The sequence below is a fragment of the Arthroderma uncinatum genome (genome assembly GCF_011692745.1).
Source record: "Arthroderma uncinatum strain CBS 119779 chromosome Unknown scaffold2, whole genome shotgun sequence".
Lineage (NCBI taxonomy): Eukaryota > Fungi > Ascomycota > Eurotiomycetes > Onygenales > Arthrodermataceae > Arthroderma > Arthroderma uncinatum.
This window is the reverse complement of record NW_022983864.1, coordinates 5515193-5541646: the sequence shown is the minus strand read 5'-3', so window position 1 is coordinate 5541646 and position 26454 is coordinate 5515193. Positions and strand designations below refer to the sequence as shown.

At 44.8% G+C, this 26454-nt stretch overlaps 4 protein-coding genes across 4 annotated transcripts; 3 read left to right on the top strand and 1 right to left on the bottom strand.

Moving 5' to 3' along the window:
• Positions 1 to 7771: 7771 nt before the first annotated feature.
• On the bottom strand, positions 7772 to 9059 carry GIQ15_03608 (uncharacterized protein; the record flags this gene model as incomplete). Its single annotated transcript, XM_033551025.1, has 2 exons — positions 7772 to 8745; positions 8825 to 9059. The coding sequence occupies 2 exons, from the start codon at positions 9057 to 9059 to the stop codon at positions 7772 to 7774; spliced, it is 1209 nt and encodes a 402-aa protein (XP_033408186.1).
• A 316-nt stretch (positions 9060 to 9375) lies between these two features.
• On the top strand, positions 9376 to 16746 carry GIQ15_03607 (NFX1-type zinc finger-containing protein 1; the record flags this gene model as incomplete). The annotated part of the gene is made up of 7 exons (XM_033551024.1): positions 9376 to 10852; positions 10903 to 12339; positions 12453 to 12789; positions 12849 to 13624; positions 13677 to 14579; positions 14642 to 15406; positions 15458 to 16746. 7 exons carry the CDS (start codon positions 9376 to 9378, stop codon positions 16744 to 16746), a joined length of 6984 nt encoding a protein of 2327 aa, XP_033408185.1.
• Positions 16747 to 18117: 1371 nt separating this feature from the next.
• On the top strand, positions 18118 to 19212 carry GIQ15_03606 (uncharacterized protein; the record flags this gene model as incomplete). The annotated part of the gene is made up of 1 exon (XM_033551023.1): positions 18118 to 19212. One exon carries the CDS (start codon positions 18118 to 18120, stop codon positions 19210 to 19212), a length of 1095 nt encoding a protein of 364 aa, XP_033408184.1.
• Positions 19213 to 22311: 3099 nt separating this feature from the next.
• GIQ15_03605 (uncharacterized protein) lies at positions 22312 to 24520 on the top strand (the record flags this gene model as incomplete). Its single annotated transcript, XM_033551022.1, has 8 exons — positions 22312 to 22394; positions 22467 to 22567; positions 22628 to 22749; positions 22799 to 23621; positions 23672 to 23827; positions 23909 to 23988; positions 24048 to 24458; positions 24512 to 24520. The coding sequence occupies 8 exons, from the start codon at positions 22312 to 22314 to the stop codon at positions 24518 to 24520; spliced, it is 1785 nt and encodes a 594-aa protein (XP_033408183.1).
• Between the last annotated feature and the right edge of the window lie 1934 nt (positions 24521 to 26454).

Here is a 26454-nt window from a genome sequence, read left to right as displayed (position 1 = left end):
TCATAGGCCGTGACGACGCTCCAAATTCGTCTGCATGTAATTGTTCAATGTAGACTAGACAAGGATAGGTACAGTAGTTGTAGCCTGCATATCCCCCAGGGGAGAGGTCAGGGTAAATGAAACACACACACACACACACACACACACACACGCACAAACTGTAGTTCCAAACAAAGCGCGAAGAGTATTGAAGTGTCAAGCTGATTTTGCAACAGACTGTAAGGCAAACAGACAAGGCAATTATCCCATGTATTTCATACATTGGACCTTAGCATCACACGAATACAAGCAACGGATCACCAGCGTTTGATGAGATGATAACGAGCATGCTGCGATTAATACACAGGGCTGTTGTTTACTGTTACATGCTACGTACCCTACCACCATTTTATTCTCTTCCTGACGAGTCGAAGACAATGAAAAGTTTTGTGTGTATATGATGAGGCCACATACATAGCTGATTTTAAACCCATGTTTGGAAACATGTCCCCACGAGGTAAGGGTAACTTCAGGCGCCGACTTCTTAAAGTTGGCAAACAGTATACAACGGGAACTCTGTGGATCATATGTGATTGAACACAGGTATTTCGGGCCGGATGGCCCATTAAAAGGTGTTTTATAGTGATAATAAAATGTAAACCCTTTTTAGGCAAGCATCGCTGTAGCGTGTCCTTAAGTATATGACAGAGCCCTCCAGCAGCTAGCTAGGATTTTACTTCTATACCTCTCATATAACATTTGAATATGCGTATACCAAAGCCACCATCTGAGCGTGACAGTCTTATGCAAAAGCGACGTCGACAAAAGCGTTCGATAATAGGAAAGCTAAACAAGTATCACAATATTTGTCAAGCAAACATCCATCTTAGAATTGAAGAAGATGGCAAAATCTGGGACGTAAAGTTTATAAAAGGAACTACAAGAATTTTATTATCCGAGAGTGAAATTGTAAGTTCCTGACATAAACATAAAGCAACCATTAATAACAAAACTCATAGAATACGCACTACCCGCCCCCTATACTGATAACATCCGAGAACTACCAAAACAGATCAGAATCACGAAAAAAGAAACAGACAAGAAGCAATAAAAATATTGTACCTCCTTCAATGCGAGTGAGTCGTACAGTCGCATCCCCTATATATTGGGCTGTTCCCGAGCTCTAATGCCAAGGGTTATAATAGATGTGACAGGGATTTGGGAAATAATCTGTTTTGTGTGTAAGATTGGAATTTCGGGTGTGACCATTACTATACGAGGGCTCTTATTTTCAATGCCTTTTATCTGTGATTAAACTGTAAAGATCCGTTTTGTTTACTTGCTAAACTGTTAAAATCAGTTAGGTGATATTCGCGATAGACAGCTCGGGTTAGATCCCCTCAAGATGCATGCGCGCCGACACTATCACGTTTTGAAATAGCATCACGTGGATATTTCAGCCACGATTTCAGCCACGGAGAGCACCATCTAATTGAAGAAAAGGATTTTTGATCAGCTGATATTGACGATGTTCATACTTGAATATCATCTGACCGACATCTAACCGTCCAATAGGAAGGCATTTGAGACCCATAAAGCGGTATGACTAGTTGTCGGATATTGCATCACGTGACCTCATACGGCCCCAGGCATATCCACTTATACACGGCTCAGGTAGGGTTAGCCCTTTCCCACACACATATATAGAGGTCCAAAATGGCCTGTAGACCTAGATATCATCAGCATTCATCTCTTTACGCCCATTTTGAGCTCCTGATCGTAGCGTTCCGGGTTATACAGCACGTTGTTGCTGTTCCGCTGTGTTTCGTGGAGACGACACCCTACCCGTTGGTTGGCCGCCTCCGAGACTAGTGCGGCAGGGTCTTACTAATGCCTGGTTACTTTTTACTCTCGCTGCCGCAACCCTTGCTACTAGTTCAGCTACTGGTTACAGACTTATCGTGTCTCATAGCTTTGTCTTCCTACTGTGGTGATCATTTAGACGGTATGTCGACTCAGTGCTTTGGGCGTAGAACAGAGATTCTATTAGTCGAAGAATTAAAGTAGTAGCCTAAAAAGGCTCCGATTGGTAATATAGAACGTACCTGGAGAGCCTTCGTCCTTGAGGAAGGTTATGCCGTTTGGTATCTGGCGTAGGTTTCCCGCAAGGAGTGTGGATAGCAGCCATGGTTTGGCGAATGTAATTCAAAATTGTGATACCTAAGGTGGAAAATGCAGAGACAAAGACTAGGCGCACGCCTATCAGGGACACGCCTAGGGTAGAAAATGCAGAGATAAAGATCAGGCACACGCCTATTAGGGACACGCCTAGAGTATAAAATGCAGAGACAAAGACCAGGCACACGCCTATCAGGGACACGCCTAGGGTAGAAAATGCAGAGACAAAGACCAGGCACACGCCTACCAGGCGCATGCCTATCAGGGACACGCCTATCAGGGACACGCCTAGGGTAGAAGATATAGAGATAAAGACCAGGTACACGCCTGCTAGGCGCACGCCTATTAGGGATACGCCTAGGGTAGAAAATATAGAGACAAAGACCAGGCACACGCCTATCAGGGACACGCCCAGGGTAGAAAATGCAGAGACAAAGACCAGGCACACGCCTGGGGTGGAAAAAGACCTATACATACTTCCAGGTAGCCAAAAGACATTTATCCAATGTAAATCCGTTGATGTCTACATACAGTCGCACCTGAAAGCTTCCCGCATATTGATTACTAACCCACATAGTTCTGATCTTGGTTGAGGGGAACGGATACGGTGCTGCAACGCAGTAGATCTGGTTCCAGTATGTTAACTATCTTATACATATGATGTGATGAACGCTCTGTATAAAGGCTGGTTTCTGCGTGGGAGATACTGTATATCGAGGTGGGAACGTGGTGTCGCGAATTTGGTGTTGTGTGCCGAGCGGGAACTAACGTCGGCAGGTGGATGTCGATTCTATAGATACTGTGCTGTGTGAATACTATAAATGGGCTCTTCTATTATATTTTATGTAAGTTTATCAAATAAAATTTGAAATAGAGTATCGCCTAAGTAGGAGAATCTCGTACCCTACAAATTCATGCTTGCTGAGAGACATGCACATTGATGTCCCTCTAGTGACGTGATAGTAGAACTATGAAGGTGGATTCCAAGCGTCTCCAACTCGCCGACGTCCATCTCCGGCACGCATATACATAATTTAAGCTCGCTCATCCGCATAAATACCGTAAATTGCAACTTATATTTCCTTTTCCATCCGCTAGGAAAATAAGCGCGTTCAAGTCGGCACTCATAAAAAGCGCCACTCTTGCTATTCTTGTAGTTTCTGTCAAGCTGTATTTTTCGTCTTCTTTTTAGGCTGCCAGCGATTAGGCATTGACTATAATACCTTTGCATGTCGTCGTCAAGTTCCGCTCGTTTATACTCCAAAATAGTAGCTTTTCGCAAGCTAATAAAACGTAGCGGGAGATACGCATCACCCCAGAGCCTTTGATATCTCTCTAACTCCGTAGCTAGCCATGCAACGTCCACTATTGGCCTCCTGTGCCCTCTTATTTTAAGAAATTGTCGAAACGGGTCGAAGCAGACCACGACCTTGTCTCGTGGGTCAGAAAGAGTATCATACAAAGTGAAGGGTTGGCCAGCAAGGAGAGTTAAGATGTACAGTGCGCCATCTATGAGCGTGGGCTCCCCTGATATAGCTGGGAGCTGGTCCTCATGACTGTCATAGTGGTAGCTTGAGATAGGGAAATCGTTTGATGGTGGAAGTTGCATGGAAGCTGCACAGGAATAGATAAGTGTATACTAGTACGTATGTACAGGCATATAACTAGCGAATGTAAGAGTGAAAAATTATAAGTCAACTACAAAACATGATAGGAGAGCCGTACTCCTTTAAATAGCTATGTCGCGCCCGAATTCTCCTTCCACGTTCTATAACATGTCAAGGTTGTTTCCCAAACCCTAGTCACATGAATGAGCTAGGCTATATATGGATAGTAACTCAATATACTGGAAGCTTACTCGTACGTTTATGGCCGCAGTAACCAAATAACTAACGTGATTCACCACTAAATGCACACCACCACTAAATGCACACCCAATCTCAACCCCCAACCCGTTCAATCGAGCTTATAAATATCAACCTATTTCAACGCAACGTAAATAACAAATTAAATTAGCTATTAAATAACGATAGTAGGGTTCTAGTTTATATATAAATTAGATAGATTAAGAAAAAAAACGAGTATTAGGCTTAATAACTCGCCTGGAACGGGTTCCCTAGGGTTAGGATAGGAAATTAGGTATTAAAGCAACAGGATCGATTAGAGCCACCTTTATAGGTGATTTTTTCTTCTTGCCTAATTAGGAAGGTGAGATAGGGCTTAAGGCGTTGTTTTAAGCCTTCCTAGCCTTCTTAGCTATTCACTCATGTTACAAGCGCTAGCCCTCCTTGATCCCAAAAGGTAATCAGAGGTTCAGGCTGGTCGTAGGATAGAAGGACTGATCCTAAAAGCCTTGCTGATGGGTGATGCTATTATAGGAGACAGATCAGTACTAGGGTCGAGATAGAATACTATAGTAAGACTATCTCTTAGTTCTAAGTATGGCTTTAGTCAGTGCCTTAGTTAGATAAAGGCTAAAGGTCCTTATAAGTAATAAAGACAAAGTTAACCTACATTAATTGTCACAAGCTGACGGCGCTCCTTGATTACCTAAAGGTGATCAGAGGTTCACACCTGCCGTAAGACAGAAGGTACGAAGGTCTTAGGGAAAGCTTGGGTTGGAAGTGAGTCGTTGTAGGAGACGGCTCGGTACCGGGGCGAGATAGAATACTATAGCGAGACTATCCCTCAGTTCCAAGTGTGGCTTCAGTCAGTGCCTGGGTCGGATGAAGGCTGAAGGTCCTTGTGAGCAGTGAAGACAAAGTTGACCTGCGTCAATGGGCAAAGGGGTATTCGGTGAATATAGTATAAGACAACTGGAATGGTGCTTTGTATTGAGCAGTATGGTAAAACTGTAGCTGGTTTGATCGCGAGTATAAGACTCTTGATCCTGAGGTAATGAGCGTCCTTATATACATGGTATATATCTAGTGATAGGTACGATAGTTCTCCGCCAAGGGGTTCCTATCACTCCTATCGGTTGTTGTGATAGTATCGATAGGAAGCTGCCAAGCCCGTCCTATCGGTCCTATCGCTGTTGGTCACGTGACTAGTGCCCTCAAGGTCTGGCCCGTGATCCTCCCGTCCAATGAGTGTATATCCTGGGGCTGCGCCGCAGGTGGTCTGTAACATTAATAGGTAAAGGGTATTTAATAAATATAGTATAAGACAAATAGAATAGTACTTTATATTAAGTAGTATAATAAAACTATAGCTAGTTTAATCGCGAGTATAAGACTCTTAATCCTATAGAAGTGAGTATCTTTATATATAAGTCCTTATATATCCTGTTTTCCTAAGTTACTTAGTCACGCTATCGACTCTATTAACTTAGTGACTTATACTAGCTCTCCCTACTCTCTTAGTTGCTCTAGTGAGTTGGGCGACTAGGCGAGTAGGACGTGGTTGTTCCATTCCGTCTTGTCCGTCCAATGAGCGTATACCCTGGGGCTGCGCCGCAGGTGGTCTGTAATAACTCAGCTTCCAATTCACCAACTTTACACTTCCGTTCAAGCGCAGCCTCTGCGCGCCGCACTATAGCCTCCTCACAGGCCTTCTTAAGAGCCTCCTTACGTTACTATTAATCTACAAGCCTTTAAGCCTTCTTCTTTATAGCCTCTTAGGCCTTAGTATCGCGGTAAATTAATTACTAGAGCCTTATATCCTCTACCTAAGTAATCTTCTCTTATTTTTTAACCTCTATCTTAATCGCTCAATCTCTTACTTATTATACTTTAAAAGGTAAGAAGAACTAGGCCTAACTAGCGCGTTCCTTATTAAATAAACCTCTACCTTTACCTCTCTTTCTTTATTTCCTTTTAAGCTTTAGGGCGTTAGTAAGAGATTAATTTTTATATAATAAGAGCTCTCTTATAAATATAAGCTTCTAGCTAGCGCGGATAATTTATAATATCTATATAATATTTTTAAGTAATTAGTAAAGGTATATCTTCTTTATAGTATAGCGGAGGCCTTTAGCTATAAAAGGTATAGGAGGAGTTATATCTAGAGGAGTAATTAGCTAGTTATTAGTAAATATCTTTAGCTACCTATAAGTAAAAGGATATATACCTATTACTATAAATCTAGACTTAATATTATCCTCTATAAGAGCTTTATACCATATTCTATAAAAGAGCTTCTAAAAGTCCTATTTCTTTATTAAAGTATATTTATAGCTAGCACGGAGTAGGCTATTAATCTTCTATATATATACCTTAGAAAGTAGATTAAATATTCTAATATCTAATAGCTAAAGCTAATAAGTTAAATAAGGAGGTAGGATTATAAGTAGAATATAGTTTTAATTAGCATAGTTAACAAATTTTATATTAATATAAGATAAGTAGCTATCTAGAATAAGAAGTCTTCTTCCTCTACTAGTCTTAGTGTACCTATTAAATATCTTTTTTAGCTAAACTAAACTAAAGTTATTATTACTCTAGCTATTTAGTAACGTTGCGAAGTATATAGTTTCTTCTTTAGGGTTAAATTTATTAAGCTAGGTATCTTATAGATCTCCTTCTCCCTTATAAATAAGTACTAGAGGGATCCTTTTACTATCTATAGATATTATAGTAAGTAGAGAGATAAATTCGCAAGATCTATCTTAAATAGTACCTATCCTTTAATTTTTTAAAGTCTAAAGAGGGATAATATATTTAATAGTATGCCTAAGCCTAATAAGGAAGCCTTTCTTATTAAAGTTATAGATATTATCTAGGGTAATATTATATTTCTTAATTATATCCCTAAGCTATTAAAATATAGAAAAAAGTTAGCCTATAAGTATTTAGTAGTAAACTAGCTATTAAATAATACTTATAGCCTTATAAAAATATTTAAAGTATATAGAATTATTAGTAATATACCTTATTTAGTTAATACTATAAAGATAGAGATATTTTATTTAATCCTTATACCTTTTATAAAACTACGCTATCTAATTTACCCTAATAGGCTATTTAGTAAGCTTATATATAAGATTTTAAATAATTTAAGGCGTAAGAGATAGGCCTCTTACTATTAATTAATTAATATACTATAGAAGGACTTCCTCTTATTTATCTAGAAGTTTTTTTTAATATCTTAATACTACTTTAGGATAAGATATTATTTAACCTTTATAATAGCGTGTAAGGATTATTTAATTAATTTTCTACTTCTTTATAGTTTATAGGTAATTAGGAGCCTTTTATAACTTTAAATCTTTAATTATAGTAGCAATTGCTGCCTCATTGGGCATTTTGTTGCTGTTTGGAGGTAGTGGTTGGTGGCGGAAGAGATTTAAAAAGAGGTGTGCATTTAGTGGTGGTGTGCATTTAGTGGTGAACCACGTTAAGGGATTAGTAGACCTTGGCATTAGGGTTTGGGAAATATCCTAGATATGTATGACATGGAAGGAGATTTCGGGCGCGACTGTATTGGAATAGAATGTAACACGTGTTTCTGTGTTGAATTATCACTTCTTTTGACTCCTATATTAGTAAGAACCGAGTGTGGAATTATTCAGCTGCGTAAAAGTTCGCTGTCCTGGGAATGGCTTGACAGCTTGAATCTTCAAACAATGTTGTTCCATGCTACAAAACCAGTGCGGGAAAAAAGCAACGGGGAATCATGGAAATCCGAAGAGCTGTATAAGATCAGGTGGAAGGGCTCTTCTCGCTTCACCAATCTGCTCCGTAATGAGTAGGGGCCCCTGGCCGTCCCAGCTGGCTTCGCATTGCTTAGACTCAGAGTCCCGAACCACATCCACGATCCTGCTAACAAGGGCGTGAAAACGTGCTAGGATGGCGGAATTATCATTTTCCCACCGGATGACATCTTGTCTGACATCTTTAACCTCTGGATGATCGAAGAGACCAGACGTGTGGTAGGCGATTAGAAATTTGGGTGTTTGGTTAAGCCAAAGTCGCGGAAGGATCTCATTCATGTCGAATGACTTGTAGCTTGCACGGGTTTTTATATCAAAAATCTGCTGCTGGGGTATCAACGTGCCTTTGATTTTTAATTTCAGCTTCTGGTCACGAGCAAGTTCACCGCTGGCCACAAACATAGATTCAAGCGCTTCAGCGACTGATGACTCGTTTGCAGGTTCCGAGGGTCTCGATGGTGCATCTGTACCGGACAATTTGACATAGCCGTCTGTTTCAGTCCGGACGAGGAACTTCAGGCCACCAAAGTCGTACCTAACGATGCGTTGGTGAGAGCATGAGTTTCGAACTTCCATATCCCACGTTGTATACGCATCGGGAAACGTATGGCCATAGCCTTGTAAATCCGCGATGACCTCAGTAGGGGAGCTTTCTCGGCGGACGAAGAGTACAGTGTCTCCAATAACGTCCACATCAAACCGAAATGGCCTGGACTCTGATCTTGCAAACCTCATGAGGTTCCCAAACGTGCTACCACACCCGACAATATCTGTCGACTGTAGGTCGTATTCCGGTTTCAAAGCTCGTAGTGAGCGGAATATAGGCTCCATAGGATATAACGCGTATCGAGCTGCATTGATATCTCGAAATACTTCTTCACTGTCGGGCTTTAGCTTTGGATCTGCTGCTGGGGGTGTCCATGCTGGTGGAGAGCCTGTTTAATTATGTGTTAGAGAAAATTGCCCAAATTCGATTTTACTGAGGGTGGTACTGAGATTGGGTTTCTGACAGACCTGGAACCAAGATCGTGGGAGACTTGCCATCCAGCCAGTTATAAGATGCGATATACTCGAAGTCTTTGATTTTGGGAGCAACCTCCTCGATCAATAGTGTCTTGATGTTGATGCTATCAATCGCGGGACCAAGGGGTTTTGGTGGAGCCGAAGCCTCCACCCCTTTAGCGCCGCCGCGCCATGACGAGCCTCTTCCTCTTCCTCGCCCTCTAAAAAAGCTACCATGAAAAGACATTGTCTGGAACACTGGTTTTGAATAATAAGATGAGATTAATCCGAGGACTTGGAGGCGTGTTAGAGAGGTAGAGCAATTTTCAAGATTATGACTACGGCTGAGGATGACCAGTAGGAGCATCCGCACGAAATCTTCTACGACCCCGCCTCAACAGCATTGCGTCACCGGAACCCCCAGACAAAGCACGCAGTCTGGAATCAAATTGCTGTTCTGTTGCCATCCTGCAATATGACTTGAATATTGTTCTAAAGTCTGGAGCTTGAATGTTTCTTTACGGTCAATTCAGACGCCACGCTGTTGTTCCTAGCTGATGAACATGGCTTCCTCGGATCCAGATAATGATCGAACCGCGAGGCTCTCGGCATTTTTAAACAAAGTCGTCCATGGCCAGAGAATGCTATCTACCGCGCGTGACGGCAAGCTCTTTATCGAGGCTTTGTGTGCTCAGGCCGACCCAGCAGCTTGTGCCCACAAGCTCCTTTCCAGTCATTCAGGGCTCCCCGCCCTCCAAGAATCAGTGCGATTTGATACTTCGCCCTCATTTCTCAACGAAAATGCGGTGACATTGCTTCAGTACCTTCAATCACCGTCCCTGAAAATGATCGATTCCGGGTCGGTTCTTAACCAGTTGCTACTTAGCATGGTAGAGCCGCCATTCTTCTGGGATGCTTGCATAAAATCGTTTGTGGGTGGTTTACTTAACCCAGGTGCTTGCCACGCTTTCGCATGGCTACTGCTACAGCTCACTTGCTTGCCTGGCAAGAAATCATCACCCTACGTTGCAGTAGCCAATTCGCAAAATATCCTAGACTCGATCCTAACATCACCGAACGGAGAAACTCGCATAATAGGACAGAAGATCAAACATGCCTTACCACTGGATGCATCGGAACTTCACGACGCCGAAGGTTCTTCACCTGGTGGCAGGCATGACAACGATCATGCAAATCATAGGGAGATTTTAATCATGCCTACTGCAGATGAGCTTTTGTCAAAGGACCGTCCTTTTTTCCGCACCACCGACTTTATCGACGACCCGGAGCTTGTCTCTTCTCGCCGCGACATGCATATAGATAACCAGTTCCGGCTTCTTCGCGAGGATATGCTCTGTGAAATACGGGGTGAGCTAGAGATACTCACAGGGGTAAAGCGTGGCCACCACAAAGGCATCGTTGTGGACGGTCTTTCTCTTGCAGGAGTGGAGATGGGTACTGAGCGCAAGCGCTTACCGTGGTGTGTCGTGCTTAAATGCAATGGCGAGCTCCCACAATTGAAGAATCTTACTAAAGGGAAGAAGAAAGACTTTCTGAAAGACAACCGGCACATTTTACGGCACGGAAACATGGCGTGTCTGATGATTGACAACGAGCCAGCAGCGTTTCCGACCATCCACCGGGATGAAGACGGGCTCGCTGATAACCCTGCCACAATCACTATACAATTCCCCGATGATCCGAGGCTCTCGTATGCCCTGTCTAAGATGAAGACGGCTGAAAGCGTTAGACTAGTTCAGCTCGATGCGGCGATATTTGCATTTGAGCCATTCTTGCGACGCTTGCAAGAGATGGTTGAGCTACCACTAGCAGAGGAGCTACTCTACTGGAAGGAGGATAAAGCCATCGCAGGCCCATCTTTTCAGCCAACAAAAGTAATCACTGCCCTTGAAAAGCTCTCCGGCAAGAGCGTGCAAGATCTCTTAGGCCTTAAGAAAAAGGTTGTTCTGGACAATTCACAAATGGTATCTCTTTGTACTAGCTTACTTCAACGCGTTAGTCTTGTTCAAGGCCCACCCGGTGAGTGTCAGATTGCTGTTCATTTCAAGGACATTTCTAACGTAACTCAGGAACTGGAAAGTCTTTTGTCGGTGCCTTGATAGCCAAGGCCCTGCACGACTCAACGTCGCAGAAAATTCTGGTAGTTTGTTTTACCAATCATGCCCTAGATCAATTCCTTGAGGACTTGATGGATATTGGGATTCCACAATCGTCTATGGTTCGTCTAGGGGGGAAATCGACTGACCGGACAAAGCCCTTGATGATTCGAGAAATGGCTAGCGTAAAGCTCGGCCGAACGCAGTGGGCTCAGATCGATAAATTGAAACAAAGCCTATGTCATGGCGAGGAAAGACTGAAGGATGTTTTCAACCGCTACCGGACTGCCAATATTCAGAAAAAACATCTCATGGAGTTTCTTGAGTTTTTATCTGATGACCTTCCATTCTATGACGCTTTTACGGTTCCAAAAACTGAGAACGACGGCATGATTCGAGTTGGCAGAGCTGGAAAAACCATGGGCCCATTCTACCTTCTCGATCGGTGGATCAGGGGTGAAAGTAATTGTGGATCTCTCCAACATTTACTGTCGAAACGCGCCGCTGCGGTTTGGGAAATGCCACCTGCGTTAAGAGTATCCACTGTAGTGCGCTGGCAGACAGCCATCCTGGACGATCTTGTGATGGAGATTCGGGATACCGGACGACAGTTTAACTTGGATCAAGCCGAGCTTGACAGGGTATTTAGAGAGAGAGATGCAGGTATTATAAAAACCAAAAGGATTATTGCCTGTACTACAAACGGGGCCGCCAAATACTCTGCGGAGATACAAAATGCGGCGCCAGGCGTTATCCTCGTTGAAGAGGCTGGTGAGATCTTGGAAGCTCATATCTTAACCTCGTTAGGGCCTCATACTGAGCAATTGATCTTGATCGGAGATCATAAGCAACTTCGGCCTAAGTGTTCATACGAGCTCAGCGTTGATCAGGGCGACGGTTTTGACCTCAACCGATCTTTGTTCGAACGGCTCGTCCTTAAAGGATTTCCGCACGTCACTCTCACACAACAGCATCGTATGAGGCCGGAGATCTCTTCCATGATCCGCCATCTAACCTACCCTGACCTTACCGATGCTGACTCAACCCGCAACCGAACCAATATTCGCGGCTTCTGCGATAATGTTATATTTGTTAATCACTCCCAACCAGAAGCTGAACTGAAGAGTTCCAAGGAGTTGAGGGACGGCAGAGCCACCTCTAAACAAAATGTATTTGAAGCGCAGATGATATTAAAGTGCGTTCGGTATTTGGCACAGCAGGGTTATAGCTCCGACAAACTCGTTGTTATTACGCCTTATCTTGGGCAGCTGAAGCTTCTGAGAGAGCATCTCGCAAAAGAAAATGACCCCATACTTAATGACCTCGACAAGTTCGACTTGGTGCGCGCAGGGCTATTGACTGATCTTAGCTCAAAGGCAACAAAACCGTCGCTCCGTATATCAACCATCGGTCAGTATACTTAGATCGTCCACCCATGCTTCTAACCTAATCCTCCATCACAAATACTTCACCAAATGACCCTACCCACTACTAGTCAATAACTTACTAAGCCATTAATTTAGACAACTACCAAGGTGAAGAGAGCAATATAGTCTTGGCCTCGATGACCCGAAGCAATAAGTCATTTGATATTGGCTTTATGGCAGCACCTGAACGCTTGAACGTCCTGCTCTCCCGCGCACGAGATGGTCTGATTATGATTGGAAACTCTGAGACCTTCATGCATGCTCGCAAAGGGAAGGATATTTGGCGAAAATTATTCGTTCACCTAAAGGAAAATGACCACATCTACGAAGGATTTCCCGTGAGGTGTGAGAAACATCCGGATCGAACGGCTCTGCTCTGTAAAGCGGAAGATTTCGAGGCAGAATGCCCAGATGGGGGATGTAAGGAGCCCTGGTATGTTCTATCGTGATATATGGCCAGTTAAGATCATACTTTTAACTTGTATTTCCTAGTGGCGAAATGCTGAAATGCGGCCTTCATAAATGCCCGAGTAGCTGCCACCAGCTATTCAATCACGCTAAAATTTCTTGTATGGCCCCTTTGACTCAGAAGTGCTCCAATGGACATAATCAATCCTGGCGGTGCCACCAAGGTGCACCACCAGTTTGTCAAAAATGCGAGCGCGACAGAAAGGATGCATTGAAGAAGGCTCAGAAAGCCCTAGACGAGAAAGAAAAGCGGGAGGAAAAGAATAAGAGGCATCTAGAGGAAGTTGCAAAGGTAGAGGAAGATATCGAACAGATCAATCAGAAGATGAAGGAAATGCGCCTAGATCGTGAACAACAGGCTATCCTTCTTCAAAAACGACAGGATCTTGCAGCTGCCAAGGAAAGGGCTAACAAGAAACAAACAGCCACTCATCAAGCGGATATCTCTAACGATGAAAACGGTTCAAAACCCAAAAACGAAACACTTAAAATTTCCTCAAAGCCTTCACCCGCAGTAAAGTCCAGCCCGAACATTCCAGGAAAGCATTTACGGGTTCGCGAGCACATCAACTCAGCCGTTGAACATAACAAGTCCCCTTCAAAGACGGAATGGCAACGCCAGAAGGACCAGGAAAATGCAAAAAATCCAGCTATCGATAAAATCATGGAGATGATTGGCCTGGAGGATGTCAAAAGTCAGGTTCTTAAAATCAAAGCAAAGGTGGAAACTTCCCTCCGCCAGGGTACCGACCTCAAGAAGGAACGCCTTGGGCTTACACTGCTGGGAAATCCAGGCACAGGTCTGTTCCTCATCCAATTCCCTTGGAGTATCACTACTCTAACTATATAAAGGCAAAACAACTGTGGCGAGGCACTATGCGAAGGTACTGAGCTCGCTAAAAGTCCTCCCCGGAGATGGTTTTATCGAGACCACCGGCTCGCGTCTTGCGCACGGCGGTATTAGCGAAATCAAAAATCACCTACAGCAACTGCAAAATTCAGACGGCGGTGTATATTTCATCGATGAAGCCTATCAGCTTACAGAGGCACACAATCATGGTGGTAAACCGGTTCTTGACTTTTTGCTTGCCGAAATTGAGAACCTCACTGGACTAGTGGTCTTTGTCTTTGCTGGATACCGGAAGCAGATGGAGAAATTCTTCGAACATAACCCTGGGCTCACCAGTCGCATACCCTATACCCTCCACTTCGACGATTATACTGATGCCGAGCTATTGAAAATGCTACAGTTTCAGATGAACCAATTCTTTAAACATGGAGTTGACATTGAGGGTGGTTCTGATGGTCTATACATGCGGGTTGCCGTTCGTCGATTGGGTAGAGGACGGGGACGCGATGGTTTCGGCAATGCGAGAGCATTGGAGAATATATTTAGTAAGATTCGCGAGCGACAGGCAGAACGCTTAACAAATGAAAGGAAAAAAGGAACTCGCCCAGATGATTATCATATCAGCAAGGAAGATCTCATCGGGCCTGATCCATCGAAAGTGATGTTAACTTGCAACTCCTGGGACCAGCTGCAGCAACTTACCGGCCTTGAAGCTGTCAAGAAGTCTATCAGCATTATGATTGACCTTATCCAGACAAACTACGCTAGGGAGTTAGATGAAAAGGAGATAATCGACGTGTCCCTCAACCGCGTTTTCCTAGGATCGCCAGGAACCGGAAAGACTTCTGTCGCCAAATTATACGGTCAGATCCTTGCAGATATTGGTATACTGAGTAATGGTGAAGGTAAGGGTTTCGATAGAGAAAGCTGCCTGGGCATATAACTTTACTAATTTGTGATATCTAAGTTGTCGTCAAGAATCCCTCCGATTTTGTTGGTAGTCACATTGGCGAGTCCGAAGCAAACACGAAAGCCATTCTAGCTACCACCGTCGGCAAAGTCCTTATTATTGACGAAGCGTATATGCTCTACCCTGGCAGCTCAGGGGGTGGAAATAAGACTGATATATTCAAGACTGCTGTCATTGACACTATTGTCGCGGAAGTCCAAAGTGCACCAGGAGACGATCGCTGTGTACTCCTCCTTGGATACGAAGCACAGATGCTAGACATGTTCCAAAATGTTAACCCAGGCCTTACTCGAAGATTTCGACTTTCAGATGCTTTCCGGTTTGAAGACTTCAGCGATTCCGAGCTACAGGAAATTCTACAGTTGAAGCTTAAAAAGCAGGACTTGGGCGCAACCCAGCAAGCTGTATCCACGGCCATTGAGGTTTTGGTCCGCCTGCGAAATGGACTCAATTTTGGAAACGGCGGAGATGTGGAATCTTTGATATCAAAAGCCAAAGTCAACTATCAGGCTCGACAATCCGCTTTACCGGCAGCAGATAGATCCTTTGACTTTCTCTTCGAGCCACAAGATTTTGATCCTGATTTTGACCGATCCTCTGAAGCTGAAACTAATCTGCAGGAGCTCTTCCAGGGCGTAATTGGCTGTGAAGAAATCATCGCGAAGTTGGATGGATTTTTGAAAGTTGCTAAAGGGATGCGAGCTCAGGGGCTTGAACCTCGAGGACAAATACCAATGAATTTCATCTTTAAAGGACCACCCGGTAATTGAACCTTCCTTTTTCTCATCATGTTCACATTCTAACTAGAATTAGGAACTGGGAAAACCACGACAGCACGAAAATTTGGTCAAGTTTACTTTGATCTTGGTTTCTTATCGCAGGTTGAAGTGATAGAATGCTCTGCCACTGATCTAATTGGCGAATACGTCGGCCATACCGGACCAAAGACTGTAAAGCAACTCGAGCGCGGATTAGGCAAAGTCCTCTTTATAGATGAAGCCTACAGGCTCGGTCAGGGTCGCTTCGCCCAGGAAGCAATAGACGAGCTGGTTGACAACATCACTAAGCCCAAATTCGCAGGAAAGCTTGTAATCATTCTTGCGGGTTACGATAACGATATGAATAATCTCCTGCGTGTGAATCAAGGGCTAAGCAGCCGTTTTGCAGACGAGATATTTTTCCCATCACTGAGCCCAAAACACTGTCTTCAGCTACTCGAGGACATGCTCAAGCGAAGCCAAATCACTTTTCCATCGATACATGATCCAACGATCTATCTTAGCCTTGAGGAGCAGGTTGCGGAAATATCCAAGCTTCCTGGCTGGGGAAACGCAAGAGATGTCCAGACGCTCGCGAAAACCATGGTTCGGGCCGTATATCAGAGTAATGTCACCAAGGTTGACCAGCTTATTTTACCGGCCGAGATAGCCCGGAAGTGCGTCCGGGACATGTTGGTCGACCGATGCAAGAGAGCAAAAGTTACGCCTTCATCCCGACAACAGTATGCAGGGCCAGCTAAATCGCAGGATGATTCATATTCGCCACCACCCGTTGGAATTGGTGCCTCGACAACAACAAAATCCGAGGTACCGAAACCAAAGGAAGACGAAGATGCAGATAAATCACAACCCAGGGTTGCCATAGATGATGGTCGTGACATAGGGGTTGCCGACGACATTTGGGAACAACTTCAAACTGACAAAAAGGACGCTGAATTCCAGGCGCAGAAAAGCAAGCAGGACATCCGCGAACTAGAAGAAGCCCAGCGTGCTGCGGAGGAGGTCGAAAAGGAAGTTGAGAAAGTTGCGGCCGCGCTGCGAGAAATGAAGGCCAAAAATGATGCCGATATTCTTGAGCGCTTACGCCTTCGTGAAGAAGCAAGGATTCGCGAGATGGAAGCAAAGGCTGAGGCAGAACGCATTCGGAGAGAGTTAGAAAGGAAGAGGCAGGAAGGGGAACGGAAAAGGAAAATGGAAGAACTTGCTCAGCGGAAATTGAGGGAGATGGGGGTTTGTATCGCCGGGTTTAGATGGATTAAACAGAGCGGTGGGTATCGGTGTACAGGTGGCACCCATTGGGTACCGGACTCCCGACTGAATTGAAAAAAAAGATAGTATTTAGGAAGGGCAGCCAATTTTGCACCCACTGTTATGCTGCCTATAGGTAAAAGTGATACATAGGAAATAGTATGTATGGAACTTTCAGTTATATTCTTCGATAGTGAGTTCAGCGTGTCGAAAATGACCCTTTGCACTTTGTCCTCTTGCGCCAACGATATCAACACACCAGTCAAGGAATGAATCAAAGCCTTGTTCAGGATTTACTTCATAGAACTGCCAGTTCTTCTTGATAAAGGCTTTTAATTCGGCAAAGAATTCTTCAATCGGGTTCAGGTCTGGCGAGTACGGTGGTAAATATACCAATTTAACCCCCGCATCTAAGCACATTTTCTCAATATTCTCGGAGTGGTGAAAGGATGCATTGTCCATGACTATGACAGAGTTGGGATCTGGCCATTTCCCGCAGTGTTGGAGCAGCTGCTCAATGAAGTCCTCGAAGACAGTAGCATCAGTGGTGCCCCGGAAGACACGAGAAAGAACTATGCCATCTTGGGAATATGCGGGCAGAATGTGATACCGCTGGTCACGGTGGAATCTTGATACCTGCACTGGGGTCACACCGAGGGGCGACCAACCTGTACGTCTGAATCCTATCCGCTTATCACAGCCGGATTCATCTACATATACCAGTTGATATGAACTGAAGTCAGAGAGATTATGAAGGTAAGAATCTCGCAAGTCTGAATTGCGCTCTCTTGCTCTTTGTCTGACCGATTTTTTAGACCAGCCGACTGACTTGAGAGCTCTGCTGATGCTGCAGGCTGTGGTATGTATCTGGAATTCATCCCAGAGGAAGATCACCATCTCGTCTAGGTATAAACCAGGCTTTTCAAGCAAATGGTCACAAAGGGCTTCTAGCATGGATGGTGTGATACTTCGTCGCCGGCCAACGCGATTTGGTGGTGCCCTAGGGCCACCAAACAGCCGCATATTCGAGCGTATGTTCTTGATCGTCTGCTTGCTGCACCCAGCAGCGTCGGCGATTTGGGAGGTTGTTAGTGGTTCGCCGCTATTTAACATATCATAAATGAGGGACCGAGTTGATTGTGCTAGATTTGGCGCCATTTCTGCATAGCATCTAAGGTGGCTGCGAGCGTTGATTCTTTCCTCACTGCAGGTCAGTGAAAGTCGTCGTCCTACACTAGAACAGAACGGGCATGGTACAAAGGTGGTTGTCACAGTCTTGTTTGGTACCATACCATCGAAACACAATACTACTATGCTAGCCACATACCTACTAGCGCCTCTTGGCATATATGCAGGAGAAACAAAGAGAGTATTGAGCAGGGAAAGCCAATTTTGCAACGTACTGTATCAGCGACTGTATCGCGAGGTAGAATTGCTGGAGAGAAGATGCCGCGAAAACGCAAAAACAACAGTACCCAATCCTCGCCAAAGAAGAAAGCAGCTTCTTCAGCTGCTCTAGTGACGACACAGCAAAGCACTTATACCCCAGCTCCAGCTCCGGCCCCTGAAATCTACACGATCCGCGTGGCCCACCCATCTCTGGATTATGACTACTGTTTTGACGGCCTAAAGGACGGCCACCCAATCTGGCGAGATTTCTGCGAACTGGCAGTTACTCTTACCGCAGCAGCCTATGAGCACCGAGGTAATAGCACCATGGCGGACATACAGGCACTTTGGAACCAGTCCGCATCAGGAACCGATGTCCCTCCGATAAAACTGGAAGTCAAGACTGCAGACGCAGTCGCACAAACAGTAATACCTACACCAGAAGCACCTTCGCCGCCAGAGCAGCATGTTGTGGACACGGCAAATAGACCCCCTCAAACCACAGAGGAGACCCCGCTATCACCCCCCACGGCAGAACAGAGACCCAAGACCTACGCACAGGCAGCCACGACCAGGGGCCCAGCACCCCCAAAACCGAGATCAAAACCAAAGAACCGAACCGATCTGCGAACCGATTCGCGAACAACATCAAGGGATACCAACCCAACACCAGCATCACTGCAGCGATTCACCCTGATAATGGAGACACAGGTGGGGGAGGACTTCAACCCGGTCACAATTCGAGATAACCTCAACAAACACCTCCCTTTCCCTGAAGTTGTCGGAGTTGCTCGGTCCAGACAGGGTAACTTAGTGGTGACCTGCAGAAGCACAGTGGAGGCGGTTCTTAAATGCCAGCACCTTTGGATGCCAGGACTGCCACCAGTCAAACGGGTCCAGGATGAAGACAGATGGGCCAGACGAATCTTGTATCTCAAGCAGCCAGTGGCTGCTAGCACTTTGGAACAGGAGATCAGAGACTACAATTCAGCCAAGCTTGCCGCCGCCCCTGGGTTTATCGGAACTTCCACGGTCATCTTGTTCTTTGCAGATGACAGGGAAGCGCCAAGGGAGCTCTACTTGCTGGGCACTCGCTTTAGCCTAGCTAGGTACAAGCCCAAGCCAAGGTCAACCCGGCATGGAGTTCTATAGAAATGGACAGAAAAGGACACAAGGACGGAACAAACGTAGGCCCCCAAGACGAGGCTCTAATTTCGTCTGCATGTAATAGAACACCATAGATTAGACATAAGGGTAGAGATAGTTGTGGTAGCCTGCATATCCCCCAGGGGAGAGGTCAGGGTAAATGAAACACACACACACACACATACTGTATCAGCTATATATCTGTTGTAGAGAGGGTGTAGCAGGGCCAGTCGGCCGGATGGTCCCCAAGCGATATGAGCCAGGGACTTGGTACATATGTACCAAACAGCTCAATCACTAGGCTCTGATATTAGTTAATGTCGGATATTGCATCACGTGACCTCATACGGCTCACGTAGGGTTAAGCTCTTTCCCACACACATATATGGGGGCCCAAAATGACCCGTAGACCTAGAGATGACCATCATTCATCTCTTTACATCTATTTTGAGCTCCTGGTCGTAGCGTTCCGGGCTTTACAGCATTTCATTGCTGTTCCGCTGTGTTTCGTAGAGACGCCACGCCATCGGTTGATTGGCCGCCTCTGAGAGTTAATCACATGATTAGTCAACTTAATTTAACCTCAACCCCGCAATTGTCTTTCAGCACTATTCACAAATATCACATTATTTTCAAAATCTGGTTTTTAGTTTAATCTTTCATCCTCTACTAAAATCCTTCGAAGATGGACAATCATTGCGTCCCAACACATATACAGGAAGCCTGTAATGACTTTGAGTCGGCGGCCCAATCATACCGTTCAGATTCAGAAAATACAACTAAAGCTCAGGAAATGGATAAAGCACATTCCCACTTCAAAACCATCGCCCAAAACTACATCGATAGTGGACACCCCGATATCAGTCTGTCAAAAAATTTGTCGACTTATCAGAAGAAAGGGAGGCCACAAAAGATTGTCTTGCCATTGTGGAGCAAGCCAGAGCCCTGGTGGAAAAGAAGGAGAAAACCCTGGTGGAAGAGAAGGCAAAATCTACTGTCAATGAGCCGGTAACTTTATATCCTTCCTTAACCTCTATGCAAAAGTCTGAAGCTAAGATATATTAGGGTAGTACTATGGATGACTGGGAGAAATTATAAGGCATCCAGCGGACGAGAAGGGGTTTATCGGGGCTTATAGGGTTGATGCAGTTGGGGTTGACGCAGTTGGCGATTGCCCAAGGATTTAGATTCTGTACCATTATGCCTACTTTCTGCACGATTTAGGTACATAGCATTCAAGGATATTACCAAACCCTTGTTGGCTCAGGCCCATCTTGTAGACTTGCCAGTTTTAATGGACGCCTTCACTTTAGCAAAAAATTCCTTGATGGCTATAAATATTACAGGCCTTGATTATGTGATTTCTAGATACTAACTACATACATACCAGCTTGTTTCAGGATGGCATTCAACAAAGAGCGAAGAGTGTTGGGGCGTCAAGCTGATTCTGCAACACACTGTATGTAAATCATTGAGATACAACATTGAAGTACCTACATTGGGGGATTAGTGGGTGAGCCTGCAGAGTAAAGATACGATTTGGCTGCCTCGAGAATATCGGCGCACGTGTTCAACAGCCGAAACTGGTGGGACTCTTGTCCTGGGTCATACATACTTCTGGGAGGGTTTCACCACATCTCAAAATAGGGTTTGATACAGATGGGCTCGAAATTGGCTTCCATATATCAGAACGTACAAACCCCTTCTCAAACCCTATGTTACAGACCACCTGCGGCGCAGCCCCAGGATATACGCTCATTGGACAGAGTTCCGGAACGGAACAACATCATGGGTCACGTGATATACAGAGCGCGATTGCCAAGCATCGCGAAGAGCCAAAGCCGCGCTACACATACATAGCGAAGTCTGCCGTACAGACCGGATGAGGGGTTGGCTCTGAGCCACGATATACAACATGTATATAAAGACGCTCATTACCTTAGGATTAAGAGTCTTATACTCGCGATCAAACCAGCTACAGTTTTACTATACTGCTTAATACAAAGCATATTCTATTTATCTTTTATAATATTCATCGAATACCCTTTGCCTATTGACCAGGCCAACTTTATCCGCATTGCTTATAAGGACCTTCAGCCTTTATCCGACCAAGGCACTGACTGAAGCCACACTTGGAACTGAGAGATAGCCTCGCTATAGTATCCTACCTCGCCCCGGTACCGATCTGTCTCCTACAACATATGTATTCCCTGAAAGTCTATGTCACTTGACTTTCCTTTAGTCCATCACTTGGACTGGTTCTGGCCTTGGCGCGTTGGACTTCAAGTCACGTGATTTAAGTAGTTATTCCGTCCGGAATCTTGTTATCCAATGAGCGTATTTATCTGGGCTGCGCCGCAGATGGTCTATAACACTTTTAAGTCCTATTTAACTACAGTCTGTTGCAAAATCACCTTGACACTCCAACACTCTTTGCTCTTTGCTTCAAGTTTATGCCAAGCTGGACTAGTACGATAATGGTTAGATAGTGGATCATATAGTATGTCAGTTATAGCCCCTTGTATTTTTGTTTACAACATTCATACTAGAAGATTGCGGGAAGATTCTATGCACAAAGCAGAGCAAACGATGGATGAAATGTCTCCTGATTTTAACAGACTGCGTGATAGCCTATCTTTGGTGCTTGAAGTCGGTGGAAACTCTCGTTAACATACATTGGCCGCGAAACATGGTTACATATATGTATATTTCTTTCATCATCGTGAATTTCTAGCTTTTCGCATCACTATAATTATGCCGCAACCTAAGCGGAGCAGAAATGCGGCATTACGATGCCGACTGGCACTAGGGACTACCGAGCAAGGTGCTAAAAAGACCAGAAATAAATAAATGATGGTATCTGTCTATAGCCGGTCTATATGTCTATGTAAGATATGTGGCACTAGATAACTAACAAAGCCCTAAATATTGACCCAAAGTGGTAGGGTTAAGCGTACAAAGAGCAGGCTCGCCTTTTGGCTTGAAAAAAAGGATCACTCCTGCTCATGATAATATTAACGACGAGCTATAACTAACACAACACTCTAAAATGGTTTCTAAATCTTGTGTCAGAGTACAACTGATTACTTCAACTACCTATCTAAAATGGAAGATACCGATCAAACTGAGACTACCAGGCAACCAACGTTGTCTGATAGTTCTAGCGAAACAGAAGCTTCGAAGCCTAAGTTCAAGATCATTAGAGAAATGTTGTCTTCCCAGATGCCTTGGCTGTAAAGTTGCTAATCTAAAATCTGAAGCTGGGATAATCGCATATCGAGATACAAGGTAGTGGAATTCTTCGAGGAGCAGAAAGACAGTGAGCTTGAGCAGTATATCTTTATTGTGCGGGTGCGAGTTGGTGCGCAGATTTAATTCTTCCCTCCTCCCCTAGAGTGTTTGACTAACAATTTGGCCTCAGATAAAGTTTCAAAGGAGCCCACCACCTACGTTGATATTAAGTCGAAATTTTTATGTGGTATAGTTTACGATATTATGAAAGGAGCCAATGTTCCTTTAAATCTGCGCGAGAATAAGCCCACGGTAATTCCAAGATTCAATAACCTAAAACCTAATATTGACCCGAGTATAGGTTGAGCAAAACCTTTTATATCTCTTCCTTTCCGAGCTTGTCGAGGCGCAGCGTGCGGTTCACGTGGAGGAGCACGGGCGGCATCTAGCTATACTAGTCGCCCATGTTGAAGGAGCTTACGCCTCTATCTCTAAACGCCTTGCACCGTTGCTAAGTATTGGGGAAATTACATATGATCTCCTCTGGGCTATATTTAAACCCGGTTCTTTTGTGTATGGAACCTGCAGTGGCACAGAGAAACCGAGATGCGTTGTGTTCGACACGGCACAGAATGAGGAATATAATGGCCTAGAATACTTCTGTCTAGTGACCCACTACTTGGACTTTGATGGAAAAGAATTTGGACTTGCCACGATACGACTCAGGATACCCAGGTTTACGGGGCTGCGCTTGATCCGCTCTCTTCCAGCATTCCCTCTTGCCTACCACCCAAGGAAGGACAACGTGAGACAGAGTCTCCTCGAGTGCGGCCGTAAATTTTACCAGCTGGCTGGGATACATACTAGGCAATACCATGGCCGCGCCTTCTTCGTAGAGAACGGCGAGATTGTGAAGGTTAACGTTAATGGCCGCGTTGTGATCGATGCCGCGTTTTTCCAGTCGATGAACCCGAATTACCCAAGACCATGGATCGACGTGAGGGATTCATACACGCTCGCTAATAATGGGGCCCGTGATACCGACTCTAACTTAGTGAGGCTTGGACAGTGCCAAAATGAGAACCTCAAACAGAGTGACGTCCGGCTATCCAATATAAAAGACGATGCATTGCTGACGAGCTGCCCCACGGTCCTCGGTTTTAGCCTTAACGACAAGCGATTCCGTAGGTTCTCGGTGTATAAGATACTGTGAAAATGGCTGACAAATGTATAGTTGAGTTTGCTGTTGCTAATATCGGTGAAGTTACTTGGGCTTCCAACCCCTTTAAATGCCTGGCCATTCCAGCCGAAAATAAAGACCTCCTCACTTCCCTCGCTATGAAGCAATTGGGTATCGTATGCAGCTTACCATTCGATGACGTCGTTAGGGGTAAGGGAGATGGCCTCAACGTGATCCTACAGTACGATCCCTAGCTCCGGTTCTCTCTCGCTTCATTCGCTAACATATTAGTCGTTAGTGGGCCGCCAGGCGTTGGAAAGACTCTGACCGCCGAAGCCTTATCTGAGCACCTCCATCGCCCTCTTTACTCGGTGAGGTTAACTTATAACGACACATATCCCAAAATTGTGCTTCGCTCTAACAAATACAGATATCGGCTGGCGAATTAATCGCTGAGCCTGGCAGGCTTGAGGCCACCCTCAAACTTATCCTCAAGATAGCTAAACACTGTGGTGCTATACTCCTGTTGGATGAAGCTGACGTGTTCCTTGAACGTCGTTCACATTTTAACGACCATCATAACCGGCTGGTTGCCGTCTTCCTTCGCGCGCTAGAATACTCCGAGGGAATCTTGTTCTTAACGACTAACCGCGTAACTGAATTTGACGATGCTATACTTAACAGAGTGCATCTGAAGCTAAGATATGATGGCCTTAGTCGAGAGCAGCGGAAGCATGTCTGGAAGTATTTCATCTCTAAAGCTAACACTCATCAGGGGCCTGCGGATATAACCGCAGCTGAGCTTAATTCCTTGGAAACATTAGATCTGAATGGCCGAGAGGTAGGTCTATTGCGGATTTACTTATTTTCCGCGAGGCTAACGGGTGATTGGAGCCAGATTAAAAACATAGTATCTCTATCACATACCCTGGCTACTGTGCACGGATCCCGTCTATGCGTTCACCACCTGAAACAGGTTCTGAAATTAAATGATAGATTTATTAACGACTTCGGGCATGTGGATCGAATAGGTAGTATATACGCTTAGAGATATATCTGATTTTACGATATCTGGCATCGATACGCGGCGTATAAAGATTGTGGCATCAACGGCCGGAGATACAGGGACATGGCCACAACTATCAAAAAGGCTAGGGCAAATGTGCCTGTCGGACTTGGAAGGGGATATGTTACAGACCACCTGCTGCGCAGCCTCAGGATATACGCTCATTGGACAAACAAGACGGAGCGGGACAATGATGTTCCACTCGCCCAGTCGCCCAACTCACCAGAGCGACCAAGAGAGCAGGGAGAGTCAACAAGTCGCCAGGTCAACGAAGTCGACGGCGCGACTAAGCGACTCGGGAGAACAGGATATACAAGGACTTGTATATAAAGATGTTCATTATATTAGGATCAAGAGTCTTATACTCGCGATCAAACCAGCTACAGTTTTACTATACTGCTTAATACAAAGCATATTCTATTTATCTTTTATAATATTCATCGAATACCCTTTGCCTATTGACCAGGCCAACTTTGTCTTCATTGCTTATAAGGACCTTCAGCCTTTATCCGACCAAGGCACTGACTGAAGCCACACTTGGAACTGAGAGATAGCCTCGCTATAGTATCCTATCTCGCCCCGGTACCGCCATTGACGAGCTACAGAGAATGCGTTTGATGTCCACGCATGGAGACTTGCCTGCCCACATTCGGTGTCGTTCGTCCGCCCAGTTTCGGCATTCCAGGATTATGTGCCGTACCGTCTGCGGCCCCACGAGAGGCTGTGTAATAGGAATAAGCGGCTCCTCCCCGGAGATCCCCTTAGCTAGCAGTCAGGTATCTCTAAAGAGTTGCCAAGTGGTGTTTTGTGATATATTCTTCCTCGACGATAGAGATTATAGACAAGTTCTATATTTTGAAGCTCCAGCAGGGTATATTGCCTTAAATATCGAATATAAGGTATGTAGAATATTAGCGCTCAATGAAACTTGCTTCAACGAACATTAAGTCCAACCTGCTGAAAAAGAGTTTCTAAAACTTGCCATGAATGTTGAGGGTGAAGATTGCTTCGTAGGGTAAACGGTGAATGAAAGCACATACGTATGCTAGAGGAGGAAAAAGGAGCAGGAGTTGCTGCCTCTATATACTTTTCTGCTTATGTAATATGATGAATTTCCAAAACAGGAATATTGCCAAGCTAAGTTCCGTCTTCAAATAGTCTCAGAGGCGGCCAATCAGCGGATAGGGTGGCGTCTCCACGAAACACAGCGGAACAGCAACAAAATGCTGTACAGTAGCTTGCAATACTGGTTTCATCCCTTTGAGGCCGCTTATAAATTATATATTCCGCCAGATGCATGTTAAGGTTTAGCCTTACCTAGAATGGTTTAAAGAGTCTTGGTGCGGTACCTACGAATGGTCTGTAAACTAAATGTACCATACTGTTACATTTTGTTTTACTGTAAGTATATATGAGATGACCAAACCAATATGAAAATTCCTGATGAATATCCGAAACTGGAGGGCTGAATAACTTTATGCCATTTCGTATATATGTGACCAGCCAGCAGTCCCCCATTTGAATAAACCAGCAAAGCGCCATAGCTCACTTGGTCCTGACACTGCTGACAATACGTGATTATCAATCTCTCAATGACGTGGAGATTGACTTCGGAAAAAATGTTGGCCGATGTGGAAGATCAGTGGGCATACCCCGCTCGGATCAACCCAATTTTCAGCCTTGTCCACAGCTGCCAGCGCTATCATCAACGACATTCCTGTTATACTGGAAACGGATAAAAAAAATCAACCTGACCCTAATACAACATATG